The following is a 13,220-nucleotide window of genomic DNA, read 5'->3' as shown; positions in this document are numbered from 1 at the left end:
TTCTTGCCATCCTACCTGAGGTACATTCCCACCGCATAAGCACAGAGGAAGGAGTAGTCCATGGCTCCCAGCAGCTGTTTGTAGTTCCTTTTATCTGAGAATAGACAGAAGATTTGCAAAGTTCAGGACAGTAAATCAGATTGAGTTCATCCTCAGCTGTGTTCATCTGTATCTATGCTTCCACGTTCTTCAATGAGCAAAGCTGCAGTAAAAACAAGCTGGAAAAGTAGCAGTGCCCTGCTACATGCTCCGCAAGTTCTATTTTAATTATCATGTAATCAATTCTATTTCCACATTTCTAGCAAACTTGTTGGTGCAAAAGGGACATTAGTCCAATGGCAAAACAGCTAAACCAATGGCAAACGAGCAATAAGTGTCCTAGAGATTTTTGGGAATGTTAAAATGCCCTCTCATCTGCATGCCAAATGTACTGTTTCACAGCCATTGGCTTTCTCTCTGCATTCTACAAAGACCCACCCTACTCTGAGATTTCAAATTGGTTATGCAGTCATAATTAATCTCATTGGTTTCAACCTTAATGTTGACATGTACAACAATTAACAAGAACATTTTAAATGGCACTTCATATCAAAAAGGTTGGCGACCCTTGCACTAAGAGTTTACCCAACTCTGTCACCCTTTGTTACCCCCGAAAAACCCGAAGATGTTTAGGAGTCAAGCAGATACGAACCAAAAGGCTTCCAGCTACAGTCAGTGTCGGGGTGGAGAAATGTTGGTGAGGGCTGCTGGCCGCTGGAGGCCCCGGTGGCTAGCTCATTGACTGATGAGCAGTTCTTATGGAGCTCACTCTGTCGATACAAAACAATTAGTGCAGCAATCAGATAGCAAGAAAACCCCCATGTATAACAGGCACAACGTGTAAATAGTCCATCTAACCCTAAGGTCTTTATCCATACTACTTTGACTTCGAAACAATGTGCTGCTGTGGACAGGACATCAGCAAAATGTGTTATAGACAACTAAAAAGGAGGAGTACGCTGTGCTTAGAATATTTTCACCGCTTCACCTTACAGCCAGACAGCTCTTTCTGACTGGACACTACAATACAATAATAGAGGTAATACGCTAATGGATAAATTCCTCAGGAAACCCCACTTAAAAAAACTAAAACTATCCTTTTAAGGCAGCAAAATTGTGTTGCTTGCACTGATCATAGACGGCCCTGTCATGAAAATGAAGCCAGTACATGCAACACTTACAAGCACCGGTCCATTTGCTAGAATGGAAATTCTCTTCAGCTCTCTGCTTGTGTCATTGTTGAAGCTGGTAGGAAAACATCGTGCACAAGGATGCCGTCTTCTGTATTACCACAGTTCCTCATTAAAACACAATGCTATCCTTTCTAATGGCTAGTGTCAGTTAAGCACAAAAGGCTAATTCCCCGTACTAACCTCAAGCCTAGTCTCCAAATAAGATTATGCATGTGAAATATACAGTATACAGTAACAATGAGCATATGTTACCTTGACGATGCTAATGGGTTTCCTGGAGAGGTGGAAGCTGGTGTAGAGCAGGAAGGTGAGGATGAAAGTGAGAGCTCTGTACCTGCAGAGAGGAAACACAAGAAGGCAGCAGTGAGAGCTGAGGGACCAGGGAAGACATCAAAACGCCCCTCTGGACCCTCTGAAGATAAACCGGCATGTCCAATTTCACTTTGAGGTGAGGGGGTGACAGTTATCTCCTTCATTACCAACAAGACAGGCTAAAACCACAGTACACATATTTGCAGAAATACCTTCACAAAGAGTATTCACAAAAGTAGCAATCAGCACAATCCACAACATTAACAGATAGAACGTAGGGGTGGGCGCTAGTACCTGAAATATTTATCCTGGTATCTGGTATTTCTGGTAGGTTTTTTGCGGTGACGGTATTACTTCACAATATTAGAAAATGTTTAGGGTTACTACAAATTTTTACTCTATTGGCCATGAAAAGAAACATAAATGTTTTTTGGCTCCGAATGATAATTAAAATTAGTTCTAGAGCTACATGTGCAGTGCTGTCAGCCAGTTCTTGGTTTCCAAACCAAGCAGACTTGGCTCCGTCACTATGGCTAATTTTACATATTTTTTTTTATAGGCAAACATTTTCCATTTCGGACAGCTACGTTTGCCTATCGGGCAAGTAGAAAAACTCAGCTACTTGCCAGAAGACTAAAACATAATGTCAAGCCCTGCCTGGCATACTGTATATAACCTTTATGTTTCGGTATCAGTCAAAGTAGAGGGTAAGAGCACTGTAGCACTTGTTCGAATATGTCACGAATAACACCTGCTAACGTTAGCATTAGCAAACTCTAGCTAACAGTAGCCAACTGTCATACTACTAATATATCAAACTAACACAGGCTGGTCATGTCTTCTCTGACAAAATAGTAAAATCGACCGTAATGACAAGTTTAAGTAAGCAAGTGAGCTACTTGCCAACTAAACTTAGCTAATGTCAAATAGTAACGCAAGCGCGGCGTGTGTCGGTGTATTCCGTCAACATCGTGGAAGTAACCTTCAATTGCATTTTTTGTATCCCTTTGTATGGATTCTTTTGGGATCTTTGCAGACTTGTCGTCCTGCGTTTGATTGATCCAAGGTTGAAGATTGAGGAGACTGATTTGCTACAGATGTTGAAAAAAAAAAAAATATGCATCTAAATATTTTGTTGATGAAAATTTAAAATCTTCAACCTTGGATCAATCAAACGCAGGACAAGTCTGCAAAGATACACACACACACACACACACACACACACACACACACACACACACACACACACACACACACACACACACACACACACACACACACACACACACACACACACACACACACACACACACACACACACACACACACACTTTATTTAAAACAAGAGATATCATAAAACATATTTTTAAATGTAAATCACAAACTATATCTGTGGATCCTTCTGTGTGCATTCATTAGAATTGAGACTGATCTGACCCCATAGACTATATCTTTACATAGAGAATACTTGTTTGCTGCTATATTAATGATCAGAATGGTACAGCTACTTTAAGCAGCGAGTCGATGCTGCTGCCGGTTGTACCATCAAAGAAAACTGACAAAAGCTATCTGTATCCATGACGCAGCCAGGCTAATCATTCATCAGTTGTCCATGTGACACCTTTCTGCAGTTTCATACATACAGGATATCCTGTAACTTGAACGTTTATATTCTGTTTGCATTGTCTTACAGTCATGTTTACACTCATTTTTGTGCTGTGTTTTGTGTTCTGCGCTGATGTAAAAAGCAATGGTTAATTAACCTGATTTTGTGTGTCTGTGTGTGAGCTGGCTGGAGACATACCAGGTGAGTCCTACAGCTGAGGACACTTGAGATGGACCAAGTTACAATTTGTGTGTCCTGATAAAGCCGGCTGACAAACAACAGCTCAACAGCTGGCCAGACACTGCTCTAACCAAGCTGCCACTGACACCACACTGTGTGCTAAAGCTGCACATGACTGTACGACAAACTGCGTATCCAAATCACAATATAGCCCGGTTGTTTTAGTATTCCTCAAAACTTCCATCGTTACCATGGTAATTGACGTCCAAATCAATATTCCAATGCATCTGGCTTTTCTTTTCCTTCTTTGTTTTGTATGTACGCATTAGCCCATTAAAAAAAATAGCTCATGTAATAAGGCAGTGTACCTACACCCTGGCCATAGTCTATTTCTCCACCATAGTTTCATAATGATTTTGTTCCCGGCGCGACTGTTAACTGGGCCAAACTCTGTGACCAAACTGCAGCAATGAATTCAACCATCCAGATCGTCTTGAAACATGGAACCTGTCCCGTTTACCATAGAGCGTTTTTTCCTTTTTGTTCCTTTAATTTAGATTAATCTGATGATTGTTAAACACCTTATGTAACCTCCTGCGATGCAAAAAAAAATCAAAAAAAAAAAAAAATCACATGACTTCTTGCATTTGACGTCAGGGTGTGTACGAACCGGAAAAGTACACAACTAGGTCCACCGTACACTACTATGCAAACAGTAGTAGGCAGCCGAAAGCCGTCAGTAGAATGTAGTATTTCCTGTTCTCAGTTAAGCACCATCCACCCTGACAAGTATCATGGGAATGCATTACTGGTCAGCCCACATGGACAATAGGTCTGTATGTGCTGATTGATACACTGAAATGTCCGTATGGCACAGAAATATCTGAATAAATAATATCTGGAAAATTTTGACAAGCCAATTTTAAATAAGCACTTATGCACATTCACATGCAAATAAACCGATTACCAACACCTTGAAACAGCTGGCAAACAATTCACACTTTCGCAGTAGCTTCACATTTATGGCAAATTGGCAGAAACAAAAACTTAGATGAAAATTCAGAAGAAAGACTAACTATGTTAAGACTATGTAAAGAGACTTACACCCACTTAAACACACACAATCAGGTTTAGACTCACCACTGGTCCCTGTCGAAGGACACCAGCAGGCGGATCCCAGGAGGAACAGTGGCCATGTTTGGGAACAAATATTGACGACAGTGATGGGCAGCAAATGTGGGCTCAGGAGGCTGATGGGGTACACACACACACGGTGGTGCTGCCTTGGCTCAACTCCATCTCAGAGGAAGCTGCTTTGAGATCGTCAACATGAGGATACATGGTTGAAACCGTGAGCACTGGAGCTGTACAGAGGACGAATCCGGACTCTGAGAAGATGACAAGAGAGGGAGAGGGGTCAGAGAGGGGTACTCAAGGAGGGAAGAAGAAAAATAAATGATAAGAGAGGTGGAAAGATATAGCTGAAGAGATAAAGAAGGAGACTGGGAAATGGAGAAGCCCATCAGTGAGTGAGGGCATGAAAAGGTCACATATTACCATTAGGTGCCAGGTTTCCAAGCAATGTATAGGACAGGGGATAAACTGAACTGAGGAGGTCCTGCAGTAGCTACACTACAGTGATCCTAGAGTGGAAAGTCTCACTTTGATCAAGTTCAAGTCTAATTTTGAGAATTGATTACTCTCTGAAGTCATCTTTTGAAAATGTCAAATGTTCTTTGTTTCCAGCTTCTCCATAATGAGGATTTGCTGAGTTTCCCTATCTATATAAAAGGACTCTGTTGAATGTGCACAGATATCCCGGTGATAATCTGGGTTTTGGTCAATCCTAGTTATGTGTTGCGACATGAAAACCTCACACATGGATCATTCCTTGTGATTTTTTGTTTAGAACCCTGAATATGCCGTCTAGAGTAGCCTATTGAAAGCATATATTTAACCATTTGTTTTGGCCACAGACATGCAGGGAGTCGTTTACTGTCCGTGCACACCAGTCCAAACCTGTAGTGGGTAAATAACCTAGCTCCATAGTACAGCAGTCCCTGTCGGGGGGGGTGAGTGCAGTTTTCATATACTTTCCCTAGCTGAGTTTTACAAGGCGGTAGGATAGGTCACAAGGCCTCATCTATAGCCTCCATGCTCCGTGCCTTTACCTCTGACATGAACGCATCTCTAGTCTGCTCGGCACACCACGCGTTGTTTGCTGAGGCTGAGCAGAGCATCTGGACCGTCAGACGGGGAACAGCGCCCGACGCTAGTGTAGGGCGCTGTTGGGTCGAAGGTTATTTTCCTCTTATAAATCCGCGTGAATAGCATGTGGCGAACATTAAACAATTACAAACAGAAAATACAGAACCTCCAGTCATCCATAATGTATCGACACAGTCCTCATCCTATCAGCAGAGAACGCTACAATACATTTCCCCCTCACGCTGGAAACAAAACAATGGTAGATCCTGGGCGAGCCTCCTTCCCGTTGAGACGACAGCTAGCTGGTCCCCGTCGTGACGTTACCCGATCAAAGTGAGCCACTAACACTTCATTACTACTACTGAGCTTACCTCGGCGGGAAAGTCGACGGGTCCGGCTTTGTTTGTGCCTTCAGTCGTCGGACATGTCTTCCACTTCCTTGTTGTGTGAAAGCTAGTCCACTGTCACCTCAAAGCTACCCACACTCGCACATATAAAGCACGCACACAGCTGGGCTGGTCGCGGCGCAAGCTCCTCTCTGCTGCTCTGACGTCACTCCCGGCTCCTGCGGATTGTATGAACTTTGACCAGAGCCTCTCAGTGTGAGCCGCAGTCAAACATTACAGTACTATCACACTATGAATGAATATGAATATCAGCTTTATTGACCATGTACATACATAGATACATGTACACACAACATTTCCCTTCTGCATTTAACCCATCCCTGAGGAGCAGTGGGCTGCTAAGAAGCGCCTGGGGAGCAACTTGGGGTAAGGTGTCTCGCTCAAGGACACCTGGCATGTGGTAGTACTACCACACTACTATCACACTACTACCACACTACTATCACACTACTACCACACTACTATCACACTACTATCACACTACTACCACACTACTATCACACTACTACTCACACTACTCACACTACTACCACACTATCACACTACTATCACACTACTATCACACTACTACCACACTACTATCACACTACTACCACACTACTACCACACTACTATCACACTACTACCACACTACTATCACACTACTATCACACTACTACCACACTACTACCACACTACTATCACACTACTACTACTATCACACTACTATCACACTACTACCACACTACTACCACACTACTATCACACTACTACCACACTACTATCACACTACTACCACACTACTACCACACTACTATCACACACTACCACACTATCACACTACCACACTACTACTACACACTACTATCACACTACTACCACACTACTATCACACTACTACCACACTACTATCACACTACTACCACACTACTATCACACTACTACACACTACTATCACACTACTACCACACTACTACACACACTACTACCACACTACTACCACACTACTACCACACTACTATCACACTACTACCACACTACTACCACACTACTATCACACTACTACCACACTACACACACACTACTATCACACTACTACCACACTACTACCACACTACTATCACACTACTACACACACACTACCACACTACTATCACACTACTACCACACTACTATCACACTACCACACTACTATCACACTACTATCACACTACTATCACACTACTACTACCACACTACTACCACACTACTACACACTACTACCACACTACTATCACACTACTACCACACTACTATCACACTACACACTACTACCACACTACTATCACACTACTACCACACTACTACTACTACTCACACTACTACACACACTCACACTACTACCACACTACTATCACACTACTACCACACTACTATCACACTACTACCACACTACTACCACACTACTACTACTACCACACTACCACACTACTACCACACACTACCACACTACTATCACACTACTACCACACTACTACCACACTACTACTCACACTACTATCACACTACTACCACACTACTACTACCACACTACTACCACACTACTATCACACTACTACCACACTACTACCACACTACTATCACACTACTACCACACTACTACCACACTACTACCACACTACTACCACACTACTATCACACTACTACCACACTACTACCACACTACTATCACACTACTACCACACTACTATCACACTACTACCACACTACTACCACACTACTATCACACTACTACCACACTACTACCACACTACTATCACACTACTACCACACTACTACACACTACTACCACACTACTATCACACTACTACCACACTACTATCACACTACTACCACACTACTATCACACTACTACCACACTACTACCACACTACTATCACACTACTACCACACTACTATCACACTACTATCACACTACTACCACACTACTACCACACTACTACCACACTACTATCACACTACTACCACACTACTACCACACTACTACCACACTACTATCACACTACTACCACACTACTATCACACTACTACCACACTACTATCACACTACTACCACACTACTATCACACTACTACTACCACACTACTATCACACACTACCACACTACTATCACACTACTACCACACTACTATCACACTACTACCACACTACTACCACACTACTATCACACTACTATCACACTACTACCACACTACTATCACACTACTACCACACTACTACCACACTACTATCACACTACTACCACACTACTATCACACTACTACCACACTACTATCACACTACTACCACACTACTATCACACTACTACCACACTACTACCACACTACTACCACACTACTACCACACTACTACTATCACACTACTACCACACTACTATCACACTACTACCACACTACTACCACACTACTATCACACTACTACTACCACACTACTATCACACTACTACCACACTACTACCACACTACTATCACACTACTACCACACTACTATCACACTACTACCACACTACTACCACACTACTATCACACTACTATCACACTACTACCACACTACTATCACACTACTACCACACTACTACCACACACCACACTACCACACTACTACCACACTACTATCACACTACTACCACACTACTACCACACTACTACCACACTACTATCACACTACTACCACACTACTATACCACACACTATCACACTACTACTACCACACTACTATCACACTACTACCACACTACTATCACACTGCTACCACACTACTATCACACTACTACCACACTACTATCACACTACTACCACACTGCTATCACACTACACTACTACCACACTACTATCACACTACTACCACACTACTACTACTACCACACACTATTACCACACTACTATCACACTACTACCACACTACTATGACACTACTACCACACTACTATCACACTACTACCACACTACTATCACACTACTACCACACTGCTATCACACTGCTACCAAACTACTACCACACTACTATCACACTATTACCACACTACTATCACACTACTACCACACTACTATGACACTACTACCACACTACTATCACACTACTATGACACACTACACACTACTACCACACTACTACCTACTACCAACCTACCACACTACTATGACACTACTACCACACTACTATGACACTACTACCACACTACTATCACACTACTACCACACTACTATCACACTACTATCACACACACTGCTATTACACTGCTACCAAACTGCTACCACACTACTATCACACTATTACCACACTACTATCACACTACAACACTGCTACCAAACTACTACCACACTACTATCACACTATTACCACACTACTATCACACTACTACCACACTACTATCACACTACTACCACACTACTATCACACTACTATCACACTACTATGACACTACTACCACACTACTACCACACTACTCTCACACTACTACTACACTACTATGTTAATGATGCAGGTGTTGTGTGACCTCCCACCCCATGCAGGACACTCTGACAGGACTGTGCAGCTCCTTCAGCCACCGGCTGCTCCACCCCCGGTGTGTGAAGGAGAGGTACCGCAGGTCCTTCCTTCCTGCTTGCTGTCAGGCTGCACAACCATCTCTGCTCCCAGTAAACCACACATACCAAAAAACTGACTATACAAATCTAATATATCCACCATGCAATATAAATAATCTGTGTAATCCACTGGGCAATATCAACAATCTTTCAGTCTGCTAATAGAATATTTTAGCTATTGTGGATTTTAACATTTTTGTACCTATTTATTATTCTTTACTGTGTGATTACTTATTTACTTAATTATAATACTTGTTTTGATCTTGTTTTTTACTTATGTCTCTACTTTGCACTATCCTCTCTGCTGCTGTAATCCTGCAAATTTCCCCGCTGTGGGACTAATAAAGGATTCTTTTATTTTATCTTAACATCCAGCTGAGTGGAATTGGATTTTTGACGCTCAAAGAGGGAAACTGAGGTTCATTGTGTGGTGTTTTCATGGTCATTTGAATACATTCCCAAATAATTGCAATTTTGTTTGTGAAGAGGGTGGTATGCACTGCTAAAGTACAATATCAACAAATGATAAGGGCCTTAAGGTAAGCCATGTTTCATTACCTGATTCTGAGACCCTCTTGAACGGAGACCCATATGTCAAAATCTAGTTATGAGGCCATTACCAAGTCAGCATGAGACTACATTCTGTTCATGGAATAAAAATGCTGTACACAGTAAACAGAGAGGGGAAGGAACTGGAAGTTAATAAAGTAAAGGCAGCTGAATTCTGTCCCAGGGCCCCCAGGCAGAGTAATACGGCCATGGTATACCTGTCTTTGCTTTAAAAAAGTCCTGGTTACTCAGGATCATCTACGGATTTCAGTTCCCCCAAAAATGACTTATAGTGCTTTCTTTCTTTTTTTTCTCCATTAGTAGGAAATTCCTTTTTTTTGCTCTCCCTCCCCAAGTTATAACTGGAGTTATTTATGAGGCTGGGGTTTTCTAGCTGACATATTTTCATTAATTTGTATGTCTTTCTGTTTCCTTTCAATGTGTCTACAGCCACCCAATCATGTATTAAACCTAAATAAGCCTAATAATGTAATTGAATGGCTTTGTACTAGTTTTCACCATCTGTCTTAGTTGGTAACATTCTTCTTGTAAGATCATTACTGCATACCAAGTAATACTAATGCAAGCGTAAACTTAAATTCTGACAATAGGTCTAAATGTGTCAAAAATGTTACATATCCCCAGATGGTTATGCTATAAAAGCTGCAATTATTGGACCCAGACAAAGTTTAACCTCTCTGTCTGAAGTCCTTGATATCAGCCTTTGCTAAGGCAGATAAGCTTTTACTTGCTGGATGACCAATTCTCCAATTGGAGGAAAAAATATCACATAATCTACAAAAGAGAGCTTAGAGCATTGTCATGCTTTTAATGCTCTGTTTTATTTGATGTTGCACTGGAAGCTCACCACAAACACAAGACATGCTGGAGAACATTGGGAAGTCTGACTTGGGTATATTCAGATCTGAAGTCACTATACTCTACATGTCAGAGCATCAGCTAGATAAGATAAGATAATCCTTTATTAGTCCCGCAGCGGGGAAATTTGCAGGCTTACAGCAGCATAGAGTAAAGTGCACACAAGAGACATAGTAGAAGAAACACAAGATAAAAAAAATAAAAAATAAAAAGTATTATAAATAAGCAATAAGAAACAGTAGAAAAACAACAATAACTGAAATATTATATTTACAGACAGAAAAAACTATTTTAACTATTATTGCACAGTGTAATGTATTGCACAGGTTTTTATTGTCATGTGTCGTGGTCTGCTGGGAGCAGAGTTGATTGTGCAACCTGACAGCAGCTGGAAGGAAGGACCTGTGGTACCTCTCCTTCACACACCGGGGGTGAAGCAGCCGGTGGCTGAAGGAGCTGCACAGAGCTGCCAGGGTGTCCCGCATTGGGGTGAGAGGTGTTGTTCATCAGGGATGATAGCTTGGCCATCATCCTCCTGTCTCCCACCACCTCCACCGTATCCAGTGGACACCCCAGCACACTGCTGGCCTTCCGGACAAGCTTGTTGAGTCTCTTCTTGTCGGCTGCTGAGATGCTGCTGCTCCAGCAGACCACTGCATAAAAAATGGCTGATGCCACCACAGAGTTGAAAAAGGTCCTCAGGAGTGCTCCCTGCACTCCAAAGGACCCAAGTCTCCTCAGCAGATACAGTCTGCTCTGACCCTTTTTGTAAAGTGCATTTGTATGATTAGTCCAGTCCAGTTTATTGTTCAAGTGAACACCCAGGTACTTATAAGATTGCACAATCTCAATGTCCTGTCCCTGGATGTTCACTGGTTCCGGAGGACAGTGTTTACCCCGGCGGAAGTCCACCACCAGCTCTTTGGTTTTACCAGAGTTGATCTGGAGGTGGTTCCGCCGGCACCATCCTATGAAGTCCTGGTTCAGTTCTCTGTATTCCCTCTCATCGCCGGCGGAGATGAGGCCGACAATTGCAGAGTCATCAGAGAACTTTTGCAGGTGGCAGGTAGCAGAGTTGTATGTGAAGTCTGATGTGTATATGGAGAAGAGGAATGGAGCCAGAACGGTTCCTTGTGGGGCCCCCGTGCTGCAGGACACCCGATCTGACTCACACTCCCTTATCCTCACATACTGTGGACGGTTGGTGAGGTAGTCCAGGATCCACGCAGTGAGGTGGTGGTCCACCCCGGTCTGCTCCAGCTTGTCCCTCAGAAGCAAAGGCTGGATGGTGTTGAAGGCACTGGAGAAGTCGAAGAACATGACTCTCACAGTGCTTCCAGCCTTTTCCAGGTGAGAAAGGCATCTTTGTAGTAGGTAGATGACAGCGTCATCCACCCCGATGCCAGATTGGTAGGCGAACTGAAGAGGGTCCAAAGATGAGATCACCTGCGGAGGTGCACAAGGACCAGCCGCTCCAGGGTCTTCATCAGGTGGGATGTTAATGCCACCGGCCTGAAGCTGCTGAAGTCCTTGGCCCCCGGGGTCTTTGGGACTGGTACCACGCAGGACGTCTTCCATAGCTGTGGTACCCTCCCTAGCTTCAAGCTCAAGTTAAAGATGTGCTCCACTATCCTGCACAGCTAAAGGGTGGGATCTATTCAAACAGCGATCACTTCTTTGCAGGACTGTGTTTGCAGTTTATTAGTAAAATAATCTCTACAGTTTTTCACCATTTTTTATACACTATTCCTGATAGATAAAGGCTATATATGATCTTAGTCAAAACCTTTTAAGGAGGCTGGTTTTGCATAGCCAATTTTCACGTCTCTGCACACTGATCACGTGCATGTACATGTATAATCAATGTGGGTGTGCCTATCCTTGTGGAGCTGCTGTTACCTGAGCTAATACACTGTATAAAAGCATGTAGCCTATAACTATAATAGCATGGCAATATAATGGCAAGGAGAGTTATGTTAGGTTGTAAAGCCCCATCAAATTATAGAAATTGACGAACTGGATTTGGGAATGTGGAAGAGTACATGTTTTCTTCTTGAATGGGCCCACGCTCAGTACATCATATAAAGGGTGACTAGGTCTAGATATGTTTTATTTCAACAACTAGGCCTAGTGCCGGAATCACAAAAACGTACGTGCATCTATTTTTAAAATATATTTTTACAAGCATTTAGTTATTAAAATTTTAGAACAGCTACTTTAAAATAATAATTGAATTCATTCG

The 13,220-nt window shown here is 42.5% G+C and overlaps 1 protein-coding gene across 1 annotated transcript in view; it reads right to left on the bottom strand.

The window, feature by feature from the left end:
• slc37a1 (solute carrier family 37 member 1) overlaps positions 1-6,042 on the bottom strand; it is a 28,362-nt gene extending 22,320 nt beyond the window's left edge. Inside the window, exons 1-5 of the mRNA XM_054614866.1 lie at positions 5,910-6,042; positions 4,471-4,718; positions 1,485-1,566; positions 692-809; positions 16-94 (exon numbers count right to left, since the gene is read on the bottom strand). Of these exons, the coding sequence (XP_054470841.1) occupies positions 16-94; positions 692-809; positions 1,485-1,566; positions 4,471-4,526 (335 nt within the window). The 5' untranslated portion in view covers positions 4,527-4,718; positions 5,910-6,042. The remainder of the gene's footprint in view (positions 1-15; positions 95-691; positions 810-1,484; positions 1,567-4,470; positions 4,719-5,909) is intronic.
• Positions 6,043-13,220: the final 7,178 nt, after the last annotated feature.

This window comes from Anoplopoma fimbria, chromosome 16 (genome assembly GCF_027596085.1).
Source record: "Anoplopoma fimbria isolate UVic2021 breed Golden Eagle Sablefish chromosome 16, Afim_UVic_2022, whole genome shotgun sequence".
NCBI classification, from domain to species: domain Eukaryota; kingdom Metazoa; phylum Chordata; class Actinopteri; order Perciformes; family Anoplopomatidae; genus Anoplopoma; species Anoplopoma fimbria.
This window is presented reverse-complemented; position numbering and strand designations above follow the sequence as displayed.